Source organism: Camelus dromedarius, chromosome 11 (assembly GCF_036321535.1).
Source record: "Camelus dromedarius isolate mCamDro1 chromosome 11, mCamDro1.pat, whole genome shotgun sequence".
Lineage (NCBI taxonomy): Eukaryota > Metazoa > Chordata > Mammalia > Artiodactyla > Camelidae > Camelus > Camelus dromedarius.
In genome coordinates, this window is record NC_087446.1 from 52,401,114 (window position 1) to 52,418,052 (window position 16,939).

Here is a 16,939-nt window from a genome sequence, read left to right on the forward strand (position 1 = left end):
CCCAGGGGCAGGCCAGAGATTTCCCTCTCTTTGCAGATACCCAGCAAACACCAAGGCATGGCAGTAGGGAGGGTACTTACTCTCAGACCAGGAGCACCAGGCAGTCCCTTCTCGCCAGCTTTGCCAGGCTCACCCTGGAAGAAAGAGTGCAGGGCCATGAGGCAGAGGGTTTTGGTGGGAGTAGGGTAGGTCGCTAGGCTGGGGAGATGAGCTTGGGGCCACGACCTGATGAACAGCAAAGGCTAAAGCCGACTATCAGCACCTCTCTTAAGCTCAGAGCCCTGCCCCAGGGAACACTGTCACAGCTGAGATGTCCTGAGGGCTTTAAAGAGCCCTGGGGTTCCCCAGATCACATGCACTCCTGCGGGGCATGGAGGCCCCAGCTGCCCAGGGCACAGTAGGGCCCGCTCATCAGGGCCCTTGGGTTAACTCTATTCAGGAGCCAGCCCTTTCCCCAGGGGCAGGGAGGCAGTAGCACCATGTGGAAGGAAATACAAGGACAGGTGTTTACTTACATTGGCACCTTTGGGACCAGGGAAACCCATGACACCAGGCTGCCCACGAGCCCCCTGAGGACCTGGAGGTCCAGGGCGACCGTCTTCACCAGGGGCTCCCTGAAAAAAAGAAAACCATTCTCAGGACATGGACACTCGACCACATTCATCCATCCAATATCTGCTAAGTGCCTACTGTGTAGCAGGGACAGGGCTAGACACTGGCCAGACACACAGCCAGGGTTGCAACCAGCAGCCCACATCACACACCGGCCCCATCAGTGACAAGGCACTGCTTAGCTTAGAAGTTTTGCTGCTGAAAGTGTGTATCAGGCTTTGTCTTCCCACAAGGAAAAGCCCAAATGCACAAGAGGGTGGCATTTTCAGAACTCACAGCCACTGCACAGGCCACACCTGGCCCCAGGACCTACCATCTGTCCCCCTCCACAGTACTTCAAATTCACAGTCCGCCCCCACCCAACTCCAGTCTCTTTTCCCATCTGCCTCCCCAAGCATATCCCCCAACCCCTCCCAACATCCCCAGATGATGGACTTACAGAAGGACCAACTTTGCCTTGAGGACCAGCATCACCAGGGCGACCAGTGAGACCCTTTGTTCAGGGGAGAGAAGAGGATGGGTGTCAGGGCAGCCCCAGGACTGTCCAATCCTGGCAGCACAGGGTTGGAGGGACCAGGTGGGGCGGTGCAGGAGGGGTCTGCTCAGAGTCAGAAGCCAAGAACTGAAGCAGCTCCGTACTTACTCTGGCTCCAGGAAGGCCAGGCTCTCCGGGACGGCCAGGGTCACCATTGGCTCCCTTCGGACCAGCAAGGCCACTGGGTCCTCGCTCTCCAGGGGCTCCCTACACAAGAGGAGGCAGGATGTCAGCAGAAAGCCATCTGACCAGTGATGCGGGGACCCCAGTCCCTGTCCCTCCACTCACCTTGGGACCTGCCAGACCATCTTGACCTGGGAAACCACGGTTGCCAGGAGCACCCTAGGCAGAAGTGGAGAAGAGAGGCAGTGAGTTAGAGTTGCCCTTCACCCAACTGTGGCTGCAGAAAGCCTAGCCAGGCCCCAGGGGGTCCATCCCACCAGACCCCCAACTAGTTTCTGTGGAGCAGAAGATACGGCCTGCAAGATTCTGAGAGATTAACTTTTGGGGCCTGTCCCCACCTTTTTGGGAAGGAGCTCTATTTCGTGTCATCCCCAGGGGGTGAGGGACACGAAGAAGGAGAAGGTTCCCTACCCCTATGGTGCAGGTGGGGAAGAGAGGAGCGTGGTGTCCAGAAGGCCACGTGCTTGGCACAGACCCAGAGCCACAGGGACTTGCCTTGCATCCCCAGGCCACGCCCCAGTGAACATGGGACTCCCCACCCACTTACTCTTTCTCCAGGGGGACCAGCGGGCCCAGCACCACCAGGCTCTCCACGGGCACCTCTTTTGCCTTCTTCACCAGCAGGACCGGGGGCTCCTTGGGGACCAGCAGGGCCCTGAGAACCAGCACAAAAGAGAAACACGGTGAGCCTTGGCCTGGCCCTGGGGCAAGCACCGGCCCAGCCTGTGGAGGAAGTGGCTGTGGCTATTGTTTCAGGGCTGGGGGATCATCTGGGAAAGGGGAGTCACAAAGGACCAGCCTGGGGGGAGCAGAAGTGGCCCAGTGGGAAGAGAGAGAGTATAAAGTTCCAACTGGTCAAGCCGATCAAGCCAAAGATGGGAGCTGAAGCTGCATCAGCTTCTCAGCCCTGTCACAGCTCTCTCTGGGCACAGCCTGAGAGGGCCCAGATGAGGGGCCGGGGCTACGGCGGAGGTGGGCAGTGGGCCAGGGGTGCCCTGGACTTTGTGGAGCAGCCGCCTGGAAAGACAAGGGCTGTAAGCAGATACTCACCGGTTCTCCCTTGGGGCCTTGTTCACCTTTGAAGCCAGCAATACCGGGCTCACCCTTGACAAAAGAGAAAAGCAGTTTCTCACACTTGGTTCTCTCCATGGCCCTGCCTCCACCTCCCGAAACCCTTAAAGGCTCCCACCGAAGGACACAGTGTGAGCACAGGAAAGAGTTTGACTCCGAGGCCGTGGGTGGGACTTGGGGATCACTCTGGGTCTTACCGTTTGACCTTTCGGGCCCAGAGGACCAGTTGCACCTTGAGGGCCGGGTGGACCACGGGGCCCAGGGAAGCCGGGAGCACCAGCAATGCCAGGAGCACCCTGTCAGCATGAGCAGAGAGAAGGGAATCAGGACGGGGTTAAAAAGAGAGTGACCCCACCCGGAGGAGCCAAGTCCAAGGGCAGCACTCACAGCAGATCCTTTAGCTCCAGGAATTCCATCAGCTCCGGGGTTACCCTGAAAAAGGAGACAGTGTCATATAATACGCAGCAAAGAATAAACCCCAGCCACGTCCCAGCCCTCCCCACCAGGACCAGGGGCTGGGCCACCAGATGCCCATTCCAGGCATGGCCCTGCTGGACATCTCAAGGTGAGAGTGAGCGATAGAGGAAAAGGTCTCTAGACATGGGGGGGTGGCAGGCTCTGAGCCAGAATGGAGGTTTGATGACTGGGGCTCTACTTCCTTCATATTTAAGCACAAGTCAAGTGTGTCAAGGCCACAGACCCCAGACCCTTCAGGCCAAAGAGAAGCTGCACTTACAGAGGCACCAGCCGGCCCGGGGGACCCAGGAGTGCCAGGTTCACCGCGAGGACCCTGGGCACCTTCAGGACCTCTAGCACCAGTAGGACCAGCTTCACCCTGGAAAGAGACAGGGAGGGATGTGTGAGGACAAGTCAGGGGGACAGAGACCTCTCATGGGGCAGCAACAGTTCAGGACAAGCTGTTTGAACGCACCAAAACCCTGAGTCATGCACGTGCACCCCCTGCATGTGGCACTCCGGTTCCCACACGTGTTCCCACACGGGCCACCTGGCTGAGCTCGCCGCCCTGATGACTTCCTACCCGACCGCTCCACTCTCCATCTCCCCTCTCTACTGTGACCACCACAAGCAAACACACGGATTCGTGCCACTGCCTAGACATCATGCTGGTCCTGCCAGCACCCATCAGAAAAGCCCGAGCCGGAGGATCCTGCCAGCCCAGTGACCTGGGACGACGGAAGGATGGCTGAGATGGGCAGGCACCTCTACCCCCACTCCCCACCTATTTTTTCTTTCATTGAAGCTCTCGAACATCTCAGCTCAGGGCACCACTCAGCCTGTATCTGGCTGATGTGTGAACCAGGCTCTGGGCCAAGCCTGTTTGGAGGGAGCCAGAAAGCCAGGGCAAAAGCAAGCTGGGACTAGCGCCCTGACCCTACTTTTCCCAAAATGGCCTCTGCTTTTACATTCATTTTTTTCCTGAAAGTTACAACTGGCTGCGGTCTGGGCTCTCTGGACCGCGGAGTCCCTGGGGAGGACTGCTGACCTGGAGGGAGGGCAGAGCCTCCTCAGGTTTCTTCTCAGAACATTCTCGCTTCACTTTTGTAATTATTATTTTCTAAAGGTCAGGCCCCCTCACCTTCCGCTGTCCCTCTCCACAATGGGTCTCCTTCACCCGGCTCCCAGGGCCTCAGACACTGTCTGGTTGCCGTGGAAACCCCCAGGAGGGGAAAAGCAACCTGATGCCAGTGACCACATGGAGGCTCCTTATTCATGTCCTGGCGGCAACAGGAGAGAATTCCCAGGGACTCACGCGCATTGGAATCCCTCCTGGGCCATGGGGGCCTTTCCCTGAACTGGCTGGCCTCCCACTGGCCTCTGCTAATCCTCGGAAGAACCCTATTAACATGGCTTGGAAGAGCCAAGCCCCTCAGATGAAGCAGGGGTGAGAAGAAAGCATGGAACCGTCTCCCAGCCCACTTCCTTCCAACTCCCTTTCAGGTCTAAAGTCAGATGAGCTTTACCTTCCTTCCTCCGGTTCCTGGTCTTCTGGTCCCTCCCACTTCTCGGGTGTCTCCCCATCTTTTTCTGCCTTTCCCCATTCTGAAGCTGTAACTCTACCTCCAGCTTTTTATCATTCCATCTTACTTTCCCTTCCAGCTGGTGACTCTGAGAAATGCCTGACTTTTTCCTTGCCTCCACGGAGAGCAGCGGTGAGGGGGCGGGAGCGGGTGGGACACTCCTCCGAAGGGAAGGGGGATCACCCAGGGGGCAATCAGCAAGGGTTATGGGGAAAGGGGGTCTCCGAACTCGACGAGCAGGGCACGCACCTTGGCACCGGGAGCTCCAGGGAAGCCAGGACCGCCAGCAGGACCCACGGGACCCTGGAGGAAGGACACGGGTGGAGAGGTGAAGGCTGACTCGGCAGCATCTCTCCAGCCTCCCAGGTGAGCCACCTCTACACCACACGCTCCTTCCCACCTCTGCACTGATACTGCTCTGCATCCACTGTGGCTGCAAGTCCCTGGATGAAAAGGGTCCCCACTGCTAGTGTCCCCAAGCCTGGCTTCACAAGGCAAAGCAAGTTTCTGACTATATACATGCCAAGAAGCAGGTGATTCTTTCACCTCCCTCCCTATCCCTCCTCAAAAAAAGTGCCAAAAGGGTGACTGAGAAAAATAAACTATTGCTTCAAAAGCTTGTTATCGACATGCTCGCGCAGAATGAAAATTTAGTCCTCCTTCCTTCGGCAGAAGCCAGAGCACTCTGTGGGTACTGAGTAAACACTGCCAACTTCACTGGCCTTCTGACTGGGACTCAGGTAGACCTGCCGGGGATGAACGAACTTACCGGAGGCCCTGCGGGGCCTGGTTGACCGTCGTTGCCACGGGCACCCTGTCAGCGAGAAGGAAGCAGCCATTGTGAGAGGCTCCCACCCAACCAGTCCCCCTCCTGCCCTGGCCCACCCAGCCGGTGCCCCAGGGCTGCGAGTGAGGCTGGTGAGGTGTGAGCTGCTAAATGTCCACAAAGAGGCCCCAGAACTCTCCACAGTGGCTGGGCAAGCAGTGGGCTGCTTCTCAGCTTAAATATGCTTGAGTAATTTCCCAGCTATTCCATCATTTCTTAAACTTCCATTTAGACCCCAAATATCTCCAACTTCAAGGCTGAGTTATCATTTAAAGACTCGATGGATTGGGCCAAACAAAATAAAACAGCCAATCAGTGGCCCTGACTCAGTCGCTCCTGCCTGTCACAGTGGAAAGTACTTTAGGGCTCGGTTAACCTCCTTGGTTAGGGCTTGGCTAACTCTAGGATCTGCACCCCGACTCCCAACCCACAAGACAACCTGCTTCTAAGGAAAACAGAGAAGCTGCAGGACTTCTGCCACCAGCCCAGGAAGAAGCTCTGTGATGGGGACAGGGCACTGGGCACAGCCCGAGGACCACATCTGAGCTCGTTATCCCGAGACTCCTTTCACAGAAAGGCGAGGCTGCCGGCTCCTCCTCTATAGGAAGCCCTTTGAGGGCTCCCCCAGGTTTGTGCTGAGCTTGTCTGGTCTCTCTCTCAAGGCCCCTCAGGGCCCAGGGAACCATTAGGGTAGGCAGAGCTGGGCCTGCCACCTGGTCCTTGGAGGGAACTGGAACAGGCCAGAGGGCGACTTTCCCTCAGCGGAGTCCCGCCTGCCGGCCTCTGCCTCTCCTCTGAAGCTGAAGATGGATGCTTTAGGGGGAGCTCCTGTTTTAAATAAGACTAAATCTTCCTCCTGGCTATGATCCATTTCTCCTGACTGAGACTCTCCAGGTTGGCATTAAACAAGGCAGCAAGAGAAGACTTAACAGAAGAAAAGTCACAGGGAGCATAAAGCCTCAGCATTGGCCAGAGCCCCTTCTGGGCTGGCCTGGCCCCTTGGAGAAGCTCTGGAGCACCCTCCCTGCAGGAGCTGGCCGGCGGAGAGGCTGGGCTGCGGTGAGCGAGGGGGAGCTGTGCTGCTGCTCTGAGAGGCCAGAGCTGGGCGGGCATCCGGGGCTCCCCCTGCAGCAAGGCTGGAGAGTGGGCACCATCTGGTCTGGCCTGAGGAGGTGGGAACACATGACCACAGCAGGGTGAGGCCAACCCAGCTCAGCTTCCGGGCTGGCCTCGACACCAGGCCTGCACTTGGAACTACATGACGTTGTCAATGTTCTCCGCCAAATCCTGTGCAGCCCCTGCTAGCCTGACTACTGTGAGGACAGGGACCAGTGAGGAGAAGCCAGAAGCAGGGCCTCCCGTGCCCAGGAAGGAAGGAGAACAGGGATGAGGGATGCAGCTCATCTCCGCCCCTCACAGGGCGCAGCCACCGTGGCTCCAAGCCTGGCCAAAAAGCCACAAGCCAGGTCTTGATAATCTGCAGAAATCGCGGTGTTTCTTGGCAAGCCCAGCACTCTCTAATCCCCTCACACAAAGTGACCCTGGGACAAGCCACTCCAGCAGCTCTGGCTGACAAATGGGGGTCGAGGCTGCTTGTTATTTCACTGATCTGCTTTTGAGGGAAATCTCTGCCAAAACAGATACATTATCTGGAAAGCAGTACAACTGAGTGAAGCTAATTTACTTTGGCCGGCCCTGCCGGGACCCACGAGGAGGGGCTGCAGAGCTTGGGTGGTTGGGGTGTGAAATCAGCAGAGAGCGTAATCTCTCTTAAATGCAGCTTTCATCGCATCACTCGCCTGACCAGGCACCCACGGGGCTCTCTATTGCTAAGGGATCAGAGCTAAACCCCTGCACCCTCCATCGCTGCAAATCCTCCTGCTCTTATCTTCCCCCACTAACGAGAGGCCACCAGAGTCTGAGGCTGCAAAGCATTGTTTGCCTTAAGCTATTTAACCTTTCCGTGCCTTAGTTTCTTCTTCCCTAAAATGGGGAGAACAATAGAATCTACCTCACAGGATTTGAGGGAAAACTGGATGAGACATAGCACCTCGGGTATTAAACAGAGGAAGTGCCCGTGAAGTGGTGGCCACCGGGGTATCACCAGCAGTATGGCAATGTCAAGTCAGTGAGTTGATGCTAAACTGTTATACTTTTCCAGGGCATAATCTGAGCAACCAGAAAGAACAAAAAGGGGCACAGTACTATAGCCAATTGAAGTCTGTCCATAAATTCAAATGGGATTGACTGGGGAGTGGGTGGAGCTGCGGGGATTAGCAGAATAATTCAGACTAGTTAAGGAGACTCCTGCCCTCACCAATGAGCCCTCGCACCACCCACCCGCCATCCTTCAACTGAGCAGACCCAGCCTGGGAACCTGTGACTCAGCATGAATCTCCACGGGGCGATGCTACTCTCTCCAGCCCGCAGGGTTGTGCTGAGGGTCAAGTGAAATAAACCTAAAGGCAAGTGCCTTGTAAACTCTGAAGTGCTGGGCAAATGGTGGCTCTGGGTTTTGTCAATTACTCACCGCAGCGCCAGCAGGGCCAGTCCGTCCTCTCTCACCAGGAAGGCCGCGGGGACCCTGGAACACACACCAGGACAGCACAAGCATGAGTTGACTCACTGACACTCTGTGGCATCACTTAACCTGCAGGCCCTCCCGGGACACCGGAGGGGAGGGAGCACGCAGTGCCCAGGAGGCGAAGCTCTGGGTACCCCTGATCCCGCCTTCCTGACGCAACCTCCTGCTGTGTAGTGGGAGCTTTGTTACAAGTACATCTTGTTTCTTTCAATGAATGAGCTCCCCAAAATGTTAAAAATAAACAGAATTTTTAAAAAATTGAAGCACACCTTAAGTCTGTTAAGCTCTTTCGATGAAATGTTGGTGAAACCTTGAACAAATCATCTATTTGATACAGTTTGCTCTTTGCTCATAATTGGATCAAATCTACAGAATTGAATATCTACTTTGCATAAAGGGAGCAGTGGCATTTACAACAGAGCCATCTACCAGGCTTTAGAGGGTGTCTGAGGAGCGTCTGGAGGCCCCAGGGGTGTTGCTCATACTCACCATTGGGCCTGGAGAACCATTCTCTCCTGGGGAACCACTCTCACCCTGGAAAAAAGATGCACAGGGTCAGTGACTGGGACCCCATTGCCAGCCCCCAGATAACTCCCAGGGAAGAAGCCAAAAGCTCTGGTTTCAGCTAGCACTGACACCCCCAAACTTTAGTTCTGTGAAGGAGAGAGCTCCCCAGACCTGCTGTTTGTCCATTAGAATGTAGGGTTGGTTGTTCCCAACCCAAGCTGTTTGGACGTCCTAACTACACTAAGCAAGCTCACTAGCACCTCCCTGTCATCCGCTCCCCATCCCCGTGCGCTTCTTGGTTCTTACCTTTACACCTGGAGCACCAGCTTCTCCCTTAGCACCATCTAGACCTGGGTAACCCTATGCGACAAGAGAAGACATTCAATCATGCTTCTGGGGAAGCCAAATAGGGACATTCATGTCCCCAAAAGCTTTTCTCTCGCTTGAGCAATCCCTTCTTTCCAGCACCCTCACCTACGATACTTACTCGGTGACCTTTGACACCAGGAAGGCCTGGGGTTCCTGGGAAGCCGCGAGCACCCTGTAAAAGAGGAGATGTTCAGAACTGGGTAAAGGCTGCCCCAGGATGCTCGAGAGCCTTCAGACCCAGCTCCCCAGGCCGCCAGGGAGCAGTGGAAGCTCAGCACTGGGACCGTCTCTCAGTCAGTCCCAGAATCCCCCTCACTGTGCTTCACCCCATCTTGTGCAAAGTGGGTATAAACTGCCAGCCTCCGGGGCCCACATTAGGATCAGAGACGTGGTCATCAGCATGAAGACATGATGCACATAGGGACTGTTGGAATTTCATTTTAGGAGTGAGCTAATGGGACTAGAGGAGTTGGGTGGGCGGCCACTGCCTTGGCTGCAAGGAGGGGGTCTATGGGAACGAGGTTTCAGGCTGGGCAAGGTGGGGTTTTACCTGAGGGCCAGGAGGGCCTCTCTCACCGGCTTTTCCAGGCTTTCCAGCTTCACCCTGAAGGGAGACAGACAGACCTCAGCTTCCTCAGAAGATACGTTAGCACAGATGGCACAGTCCGGAGCGGTGCCTCCCCTCCTGGCCCGCATGCTGCTGCCCAGGGGCTCCCTCATCTCCCCCGCCTCCTTCAGATCCCAGACACCCCTGCAGGCCTTTCCTGGGTCACCACGTATTCTCTCAGACAGCAGCCTGTGGCCTAGGCAAGCTCCTCCGTCCCCACGGCCCCCAGCCTCCCCTAGCGGGTGTCCTCTCCCCTCTCAGGCCCTGCTGACCAGCCTAGCGCTCCCTAACCTCAAGAGACTTTCACCAACTAATTGCATCCCCAAGAATAGCCCGGGGGCTGCCTCTTGTCTCTTCCCTTCCTTGGCATCCCTTGCAGACATCCTGCCTCAGGCCGAGCTTCTCCCAACTCATTTGCAATTAAGATAATGGCAGGCTGTTGAGCATTTCTTTGTTTTTCCTTCTCTACATCTTTCCCCTGTGTTTTCCCTTTCCCATCTCTCATTTCTCAATTTCTCTTCCTGGAGCTAATGGTAATTTAATTAGTTCCCTTCCCACTGGGTCCAAAGCAGTCCCCAGGGCACTTGCAAGCTGAGTTGCCAGTGGAAATGTAGCAGCAAGTCTCCCTCCGCCAGCTCTGCCCCTCAGCACACTCCCACCCTGGGCCAAGCCGAGCGGTGTCTGCAGCCCCACCCAGGCCAGCAGCCCCTTTCCAGACCCCTTCAAGTGAGGTGACCACTCGTTTGACTACTCAAGTGTACTCACATCATCACCAGGTTTTCCAGGGGGGCCAGGAGGACCACGGGGACCCATGGGACCCTACAAACAAAATCAGAGAGTTTAAGAAATGGTTGGAGGGGGAACACACCTCATCAGTGGGCAAAACTTTGAAATTGTAATTTTTGGAAGCTAGTTCCCTTGTAAGGAAAAAAAGATGGAAGAACCCACTTGGCATCTGAGCAGAGGCACAGAGCAGATCATAGTGGGACACAGCGGATGAGGGGTGACCCAGAAACAGGACTGACACAACAGAGTTCCGGGTGGTCCCTGCCACATCTGGTTCTCTGTCAGAGTTCCTCCAGAGCTCAGAGGGGAAATGCGGGTGTCCTTTGGGCCCTCCATTGTGGGAAAGCACTGGGCAGAGCCCAGGAGGTGACAGGACTGGGGTCTGAGTGGTACATCATTGGAGGCTCCCCCGGAGGAGGGCAGGGCCCGTGCCGGTACTCACAGACACGCCAGGTTCCCCAGGTTCACCAGGGTTGCCTTGAAATCCTTGAGGTCCCTAAAATGTAAGGTGATGACACCAGGTTGATCCCACAAACTAACATCAGAGAACGTGAAAGCATCTGCATCTCCAGTTTCCAAGAGGAAAGACCCAGTACTTACGGGAGCACCAGCAGGGCCTGGAGGTCCGCGAGGTCCCATGGGGCCCTGCATTGGAACAGAACACAAGGAGATTTACTGGAAAGGCTCCGCCCACGGCCTCCAGGGAGCCACCTCCTCCCAGCCAACAGCCCAGACAAAGGACAAGGAGTTACTCTGTGGGCAGGGGGCCTGCAGTGGCTGCTCCCTCTCATTTCCCCCTCCCCACACAACCTATTTTTATTTATAGGTACCATTTGGACAGAGTAGCTGGCCTTGCTTTCTCCTGGACAGCAGCCATGTTTACTAAAGTCTGAGTTTCATTTAGCATGTGCCAAGTCGGAGCTGCAGGACTGAGATTTCCTGCTGGAAGTCTTGTGGATGCTGGAGAACAGTGGCTGCTGTCTGCATTCTTCAGTTCTCATTCCAAGAGCAACACGACTGGCCTTCTAACAGACCAGCCTATATACCTCTCTCCATCCTCATTCTTCTCAGTCACTCCAGCACATCATTAAAACTGGCATCCATCGCCATTGAAGACCAAATACTTTGGGCTAGCTAAACGGGGGGTTACGTAACTGACGGGGAAGAGCTGCTCTTAGCAATTATCTGTAAAGTGAGGTTGTCAGAGTCCCTGGCTTTGCTACGGGCCACCTCCTGCCATTTCAGCTGCAAAGAATTGGCGTCTTTTCTTACCATTGGTCCCTGCATTACTCCCATCTGGGCACCACCAGCCTTCTCATCAAATCCTCCAGCCATTTGGGCAGCAAAGTTCTGCAAATACACCCAACAACATTAAAAGCTTGAGAGGCCCTGTGTTTTTCCTACTTGGCTAGGTAAGCTACATCTGGAGAGAAAAAAATTCTATTTAGATAAACTCTAATTGTCTGGAGACTAAACCAGCATTGATCAGAATTACGAATGATCCCTGAAAATAGTTTTGGAAATGTGTTATTAGATGACAGCACCATAATAATTTCCCTGGGAGATGAAGTATCATTTGGAAGAGTATCAGTTACTTACACTTCATTTTACAGGTTTTTTTTTAAATTCTAAAATATTAAATATGTTATTTAACATAAATTGAGAAATATAACTAAAAATATCACTCTTAAAGGTTTTTTTTTCCTTTTCCAAGATTTTAATGCCCAGCAAAAGACTAAAATCAACAGACTTGAAATATTTTAGCAGGGGATGTAGCGGGCATCTATGAGGCCTTCAAGTTGAAAAATTTTAAACATAACAAACATCAAAATGGCAAACCTGTAAAAACCGGGCAATAACATAATTTGTTGATTGGTTTGATTCCAAAAATGACTCAAGCCACACACCTTCAATCAGTGGGGCTCTTTCATGAGAATAAATAGTTGCTTGGAATGTACTTGGCAAAGACGAGGATTAAATGTCTTCCAAGGACAGTGGTCACTCTCCTTCCAGGGAACTACAAGTGCCCAGTCATTCTCTCCTCCAGCCCCCCACCCACTCCCAAGAATCAGCCACACAGCACAGATGCCAGGAAGTCAGGTAACTGAAGACTTTCTTTGCAGAAGCCCGGTGAGCCAGAGAAGTCATCCCTTAGTTTCACAGTCTCATGCTTACTATGTGATTCCACTAAATTATAGGCCTGGGGGAGAAGCCCATGGACAAGCTGTGTACACACTGCTGGCGGCCCTGGGAGCCAGCCAGGTGAGGTGAGTGCGAGTAGCAATTTAGAAGCCATTCTTCTGGAGGGACAGCCTGAAGGAAGGGGACATAAGGATACTTACTCCACCAAGGCCAGGGGGGCCAGGGGGGCCAGGAGGACCGGGGGGGCCAGGATTTCCAGGAGTCCCAGGCTCTCCATCTCTGCCACGAGGTCCAGGAGCACCCTTGGCAGAAAGAGAAAAAGGCCCCAGCGCGAAGTGGTGTTTATACAAGAACTATCCGTCCGCAGGCTGCCCTTGAGGAGGCGGTCAGGCATTTTGGGCGCAGGGGGGCTTAGAGAACCTGGGGAGTCCACAAGGGTCAGGCAGCATTGTTTCTCTACTCACTTTTTCACCTTTGTCACCACGATCACCTCGGGGTCCTTGTTCACCTGCAGGTCCCTGAAAATGAAGAAAGTGTTGAGATGACAGCAAGACCAGGGGCCTGCAGATCTGTATCAGATCTCAAGGAAGGCATGGAGGAAGGGAGTTCTCCTTTTCTTACCTGAGGCCCTGGAGGTCCTTTAGGTCCTACAATCTGTGAGAGAGAGAGAGATCCACAGGATGGCAAGTTAGAGGGGACCACAAGGAAATGACCCAGTGAGAGCAGGAGATGCAACATAATTTGTACTTACATCCTTGATGTCTCCAGGTTCTCCTTTCTGTCCCTGAAACGCAAAACAAGTTTGTCAGAACTGAGCCAAGCAAGCCCTCCAAGCCCCAATCACAAAACCCTGCCCGGTAGCCCGTGCCTTGGGGGGGCCTCTGAAACAGATAAGTGCTGGTGTCTAAGAACCACAGGCTGCATAAGCATAGCATTGCTTCCGGAAAAGGAAATGTAAAGGTGGAAGAAAAAGCAAACAACAAAAATCCTCACCTTTGGTCCTGGTTGCCCTGCAAATGGGAAAAAATAGAGAAGGAAAATATAAGATTCATGAGGTGGATGAGAACAACTTCTTGTCATTCCAACACTCTTTAAGGGATCAAACAGAGAAAGCGGCACAACCAGAGAAGGAGGCGACTTCCTGTTACTCCCATGAACCCTTCTGTTGGGATGCTAAGGGCACTGGGGTCCTGGAGTTGCTGAGGTCCCGTGAGGAACAGAGATGACCCAGATTTTGTTATTCAGAAAGGAGTCAGCATGCAAAATAATGGAGCAGGGGCCGTACAAAGAGAAAATGATGAACTGGAGATCTAATCAGCCACAAGAAAGAAAGCACCCGAAACTGAGAAACTGCGAGAGTCAGTCTCTTCTCTTCCTGTAGCCCAAGCACCGCCCCACCACCACCCCAGAAGAAGAGTTAGGTAGTTAGAAAGGTCTTACATTCAAGCTGGGTCTCCGTGAAGCAAGCACCAAACAAACAAACAAACAAAAAAACCAGCAGAGCAGAGGAGTTACAGAGGGCATTGCAGCCAATGCCATCCCAAATCAATAACCCCTTCCCCCTTTGTAGCAGCAAAATTGAAAAGGCAATCAACACTTCACTCCCATAGGGCCCCTCAGAAATGATCTGAGAATCTGGACATAAAAGCAGCTTCCCCAAACAGCTTTCCAGGGTGAGTGAAGTGTTAAGGAAAGGCAACTGCTCGCTTCATTTTCCACTGTCTTCTCTGCTTGAGCAGGAAGGGAACAGTGAGGGCCACCCTAGAGGCCTAGACGCGTGTTCCCACACCTCCTCCAGGGAGACAGGGCACGTGTTCGAGTGCAGGCGAGGGGCCTGCTGTGCGCCCGCACCTCCACCAGCCCTGTGACTAGCTGGGAGTTAATAGCAACCCAGCAACGTGTAAGCACACGGGGCTCTATTCCAGGCCCATCCCCATCTTTGCCGCCAGAACTCCCAGAACCCAGCTCCTCCTTCTCCCCATAACTTGCTTCCTGATTGGCAGTCAATTCCAACAGAGGCAAAAACAAAAGGAAACTGCCCCCAATATTCCACTTTCCAAAATGGGGCCTGCCCTCTCTGTCTCCCTGCCGGCCAGCAGAGCTTTCTCCACACTGAAGACCGTGTATTCGGAGGCCTTGGACAGAGAAGACCAGGCATGGGTAATAGAAGGAGAATTCATCTGCGGTTCAGCCGGAAGGAACATCGAGTCTCCACTGTGGCGCTTAGTAATTTGCACAGGTGATTCCAGAGAGGCTACATGTGTGGAATCACATCTGTCCTCCACGTCTGGGGAGCATATATTCTGGAGGTGTTAGGTGAGGAAGGACCCCTCTAGCGTGTCGGGCTCACTCAGTTTCAACCTGCGAGCGAGAAGCGGCCTTTCCTTCCAGCCTCAGCTGCTGCTGGGGTCCCACGGATAACCAGCCCCTCTGCTTCTCAGAGAGGACCAGCATCTGTGGCAGGGCATTTGCTGCCCCCGCAAGTAATTTATTTATGTGGAACAGGAAATAAATAAATTACGACCACTGGCAGTGGGGAGGTCAGTTGAGCAGATGGGGCAGCATTCTCCGAAGGGGGTCTCGGGGCTGAGGCAGTCTTTCATGTCTTCACAGATTATGTCGTCGCAGAGGACAGTCCCAGTGTCACAGACACAGATCCGGCAGGGCTCGGGCTTCCACACATCCTTATCATTATACCTCTGCCCGTCCTGCACACAGCTGCCAGCCTTCTCTGCACCAGGGGTGGGGCAGGGGAAGCAGAGAGCCAAGAGAAGGAGGGGGTGAGGAGCCAGAAGAGAAAAAGAGAAAGAGGTTGTAGTCAACTTGACATAATTCAAATGCTGAAGAATGCGGGCTCAGGCCACCCGAACAAAGAGAACTTGAACATTATTTTCCTAAGACATCATTCATTCTTCCATGTAGTCGAAGAGTATTTACCGTGCACCCTGCACTCCACTATTCACCAGTGAAAATCCTGACCCAGCAGTGAAGGTAAGGGCAGCAGACTGTGCTGTATGCTCTTCATGCATCTAGTGCAGGGGAGACCTGATGATGTTGGGGTCAGGGGCAAGCTGACTGGTAGCAGGAGGGGATGAGCCTCTGAATGGGACCTTGGGGACTGTAGAGATAGAGGAGAGGGAAATGGAGAGATGCCCCGCCTCCCCAGCACAAGAACAGAGACCTTCTTTTTTCTGCCTTCCTCTGGGAATTATGGAATTTGCTAAATACAACTGACAGCTAAAATTCAGAAGGCATGTAGAAAATTCTGCCCACAAAAATTAGACTCTATAAGAACCAGGCTCCAAAAGTGCACACATGGGGGTGAGGGGTGTGTGAAAGGAGGAGCTGTTAGAATTAGGATCTTGCCCCATTCTTTAAAGCATATTAGGATTAGGACCAATTTGGGGAGGGGGGCAGGCCCAGTCAAACATTACACGCCTTATCAGCAGTGCTAATAAAAGGCCCTGGGAGACAAGCAGGGCCAAAGAACCCCTCCTGGCTGCGGGTGCTGACCTCCGGGTGTAGCCCTCTCTGGAGAGACCCTGCTTCTGTCTGAAGACAACAGCCCAATTTGAGGAGGGGGCACTGCGGGGACCGGGGCTTTGAATGCCTGGTCTGGGCTAAGATTAGCCAGCCCAGGCCTGGCCTCCTCCAAGAATGCAGCCCAAGAAGGGCAGGGACTGGTCCCTCTCCACAAGCGCCCTGCCGTCTGGAATTCTCCCTGCAGACGAAACCTGTGCTGACAAGAGCGCTCCAGAGAGCGCCAAGCGCCGCAGAGCCCGCACCACGTGCTAGGGAGCGCCCGGTGCTGTTTTTCTCATCAAAATCCCCAAAGCATTGGAGGATGCAGGGGATGAATAATAGGAAAGGGCCACAAACCAGGTGGGCGGAGAAAGGAATGGGCCTGCCCCCTGCTCTTTAAGGTGACTCTGAAAGATAAATCTTTCTTTTTTCTTTTCCACTAGAAAAAATCCACTCAGCCTTTAGGAAAGATAATCAAGGGGTGGGGGTGGGGGGTCGGAGGGTACACACAGAAGCTGCTCGGACACACCCACCGCCAAAAAAGGTGGAGCTGTAGAAAGCCAGAGGTGGGGAAGGAGGAGAGGTTATTGGTCTCCCGTCCGGACTAAGGAAGAACCCACCCTCACCCAAAAGGGGCCGGGGGGAAGAGAAGAAAGTGCCAAGAGAGGGGGGTGCACCCCGAATGCGGATCGAATTTCCCTCGGAAGGGAGGCCCTGGGATGCGCGGGAGCAGGGGCGGGGCCGGCTGAGCTGGGTGTGAGAGCCGTTTGGGTGACTCTTTGTGCCTGCGGCTCTGGATACAGCTCGCCCACAGACACTGGGAGGGTGAAAAGTGGGATTAAATGACTGCCCCAGAAGGGAGCCAGCACCGTAACCGGATCCTCTAGGTGTGGACAGAGGAGCCCAGCACCACCATAATTGCTGTTCGAAACGGTGGCCGATAGCATCCCGGCGCGCCTGATCGGGTTCCCCTCACTACAGCAGCGCGGTATAACTGATTCTTTGTAGCAGACCAATTAAAAAGTCACCTCTTTCGGAGAACTGTTTTGCTTCCCCGGCTTTGCGCAGGGCTGGAGCCCGGGAGGTGGCTGCGGGCGGGCACAGGGGGGCATTGTGGGAGAGGGGGTCGGGGAGTCCGGGGGAACCCACCGGACCT

General features: G+C 54.3%; 1 protein-coding gene across 1 annotated transcript in view; it reads right to left on the reverse strand.

Annotated features, from left to right (window-relative positions):
- Positions 1-16,939, reverse strand: part of COL2A1 (collagen type II alpha 1 chain) — a 31,026-nt gene that overhangs the window by 11,665 nt on the left and 2,422 nt on the right. The window contains exons 2-28 of the mRNA XM_031462683.2: positions 14,786-14,992; positions 13,255-13,271; positions 13,013-13,045; positions 12,883-12,915; positions 12,726-12,779; positions 12,462-12,563; positions 11,392-11,469; positions 10,720-10,764; positions 10,562-10,615; positions 10,099-10,152; positions 9,277-9,330; positions 8,845-8,898; positions 8,664-8,717; positions 8,340-8,384; positions 7,797-7,850; positions 5,210-5,254; positions 4,690-4,743; positions 3,138-3,236; positions 2,789-2,833; positions 2,599-2,697; positions 2,381-2,434; positions 1,878-1,985; positions 1,436-1,489; positions 1,256-1,354; positions 1,052-1,105; positions 516-614; positions 81-134 (exon numbers count right to left, since the gene is read on the reverse strand). Coding sequence (XP_031318543.1) covers positions 81-134; positions 516-614; positions 1,052-1,105; positions 1,256-1,354; positions 1,436-1,489; positions 1,878-1,985; positions 2,381-2,434; positions 2,599-2,697; positions 2,789-2,833; positions 3,138-3,236; positions 4,690-4,743; positions 5,210-5,254; positions 7,797-7,850; positions 8,340-8,384; positions 8,664-8,717; positions 8,845-8,898; positions 9,277-9,330; positions 10,099-10,152; positions 10,562-10,615; positions 10,720-10,764; positions 11,392-11,469; positions 12,462-12,563; positions 12,726-12,779; positions 12,883-12,915; positions 13,013-13,045; positions 13,255-13,271; positions 14,786-14,992 — 1,802 coding nt within the window. The remainder of the gene's footprint in view (positions 1-80; positions 135-515; positions 615-1,051; positions 1,106-1,255; positions 1,355-1,435; positions 1,490-1,877; positions 1,986-2,380; positions 2,435-2,598; positions 2,698-2,788; positions 2,834-3,137; positions 3,237-4,689; positions 4,744-5,209; positions 5,255-7,796; positions 7,851-8,339; positions 8,385-8,663; positions 8,718-8,844; positions 8,899-9,276; positions 9,331-10,098; positions 10,153-10,561; positions 10,616-10,719; positions 10,765-11,391; positions 11,470-12,461; positions 12,564-12,725; positions 12,780-12,882; positions 12,916-13,012; positions 13,046-13,254; positions 13,272-14,785; positions 14,993-16,939) is intronic.